The sequence below is a fragment of the Oryza brachyantha genome, chromosome 1, assembly GCF_000231095.2.
Source record: "Oryza brachyantha chromosome 1, ObraRS2, whole genome shotgun sequence".
In the NCBI taxonomy this organism is placed as follows: domain Eukaryota; kingdom Viridiplantae; phylum Streptophyta; class Magnoliopsida; order Poales; family Poaceae; genus Oryza; species Oryza brachyantha.
This window is the reverse complement of record NC_023163.2, coordinates 1,293,780-1,295,162: the sequence shown is the minus strand read 5'-3', so window position 1 is coordinate 1,295,162 and position 1,383 is coordinate 1,293,780. Positions and strand designations below refer to the sequence as shown.

The 1,383-nt window shown below is 58.6% G+C and overlaps 1 protein-coding gene across 1 annotated transcript; it reads right to left on the bottom strand.

The window, feature by feature from the left end:
• Positions 1–990, bottom strand: LOC102705209. Its single transcript, XM_040520142.1, has one exon. It carries the CDS (start codon positions 861–863, stop codon positions 300–302), a length of 564 nt encoding a protein of 187 aa, XP_040376076.1. The 5' UTR covers positions 864–990; the 3' UTR covers positions 1–299.
• Between the last annotated feature and the right edge of the window lie 393 nt (positions 991–1,383).

Genomic DNA, 1,383 nt, shown 5'->3' with positions numbered 1-1,383 from the left:
TGAAAATTAAATCTTTTGTTTGCTTGCAATAAAATAATGTAAGGTCGTAGTACTAGTATGAAGCCATTCATCTCATTTGTTTGGGAGGCATGTCATCTGATTTTTTTTTAAAGCCGTGCCTGCCTCTCTGTTTTTCTTACTCTCCATCCATGAAACTTTTTTCCAAGTTTCCTCCCCTCTGTTTTTAACCTTCTACTAGAAACTTTACATCCAAGGTTAAACAAGGGTAGTGCTAAGGTTAGCCAAAGGTAAAAAAACAAGTAAAAAAAAACTAATCCACTTTGACTTGGGGGGCCTAATCAGACGGCAGGCATGGTCTCGTGACGGAGCGCCGCGAGATCCGACGGCCCGCATGCCTCGTCGGCGTACCCAAACAGCCCGGCGTCGAAGCCGTCGTCGTCCCACTCTGCCGCGGCGGCGGCGGCGGCCGCCGCCTCCGGCGAGGTGAGGGTGTAACCGGCGTATCCTCCTCCCATCTCGTCCTCGAACCCCCAGATCTGTCCGCCGAACCCGATGGCATCCTCGGGCTCCCCTGCCCCGGCCTCCTCCTCCGACGAGGAGGCGGTGGCGGGCGGCAGGCCGAGCTCGTCGTCGGAAGCCTCCAGAAGGAACCCGAGCTCCGGCTGCGTGGGGGCGACAGCATCGGAGACATCCCCGGCCGCTATCTCCTCCTCGAAGCTCCGCATGACGGACGCGAGGTCGCCGGCCGCGCCCTGGGCGTCGGTGTCATCGTCGAGCATGTCGAGCAGGTCCTCCGGCCGCAGCCTCTTGGCGGCCTCCGCCTCATCCTCGGCGGCGTCACGCGCCCTCTTAGTGTTGTTCGAACTGAGCACCAAAGGAGAGGAGGAAGAGACGGTGTCCATGGCGGACGGCAACGGGAGGGAAGGGAAGAGGCGTGGTGGTTTGCCGCGTAAGCGTAGCGCGGAAATGGAAGAGTACAAAAAAAAAAGAGAGATGGGGGGTTGCTTTGCTGTGCGACGCCGAGTCGGGGGGCCGCGAAATATATAGCGTTGGCCGCGGGGCGGGTGCGCTCGGATACGCGCGCTCTCGCGGGGGTTTTGCGCAAAAAACATGTTCATTCGTGCGTGTGGGAGCGGCAAAAATGCGGTGCGGCGCGGCGCGACCGGGGTTGGGTTGGGTTGGGTTGGCTCTTGGTTGGCGCTTGGCTCGTCTCTCTCTCGTGTGATTTCTTTATTTGGTTTTGGTCGGGGTGCGTGTGCGTGTGTGGTGTGCCATGTGGAGAGACCAGCGGCCAGCAAGTGAGGTTTTCTTGATCTCTTCCTCTCTTCTTCTATGGCTGTGCCTGCATGCATGTATGGTCGTGCGTCTAGATGTGTGGATTTGGGAAGGGGCCGGCCAGCCAGCCATTGTGGTGTGGCGTGG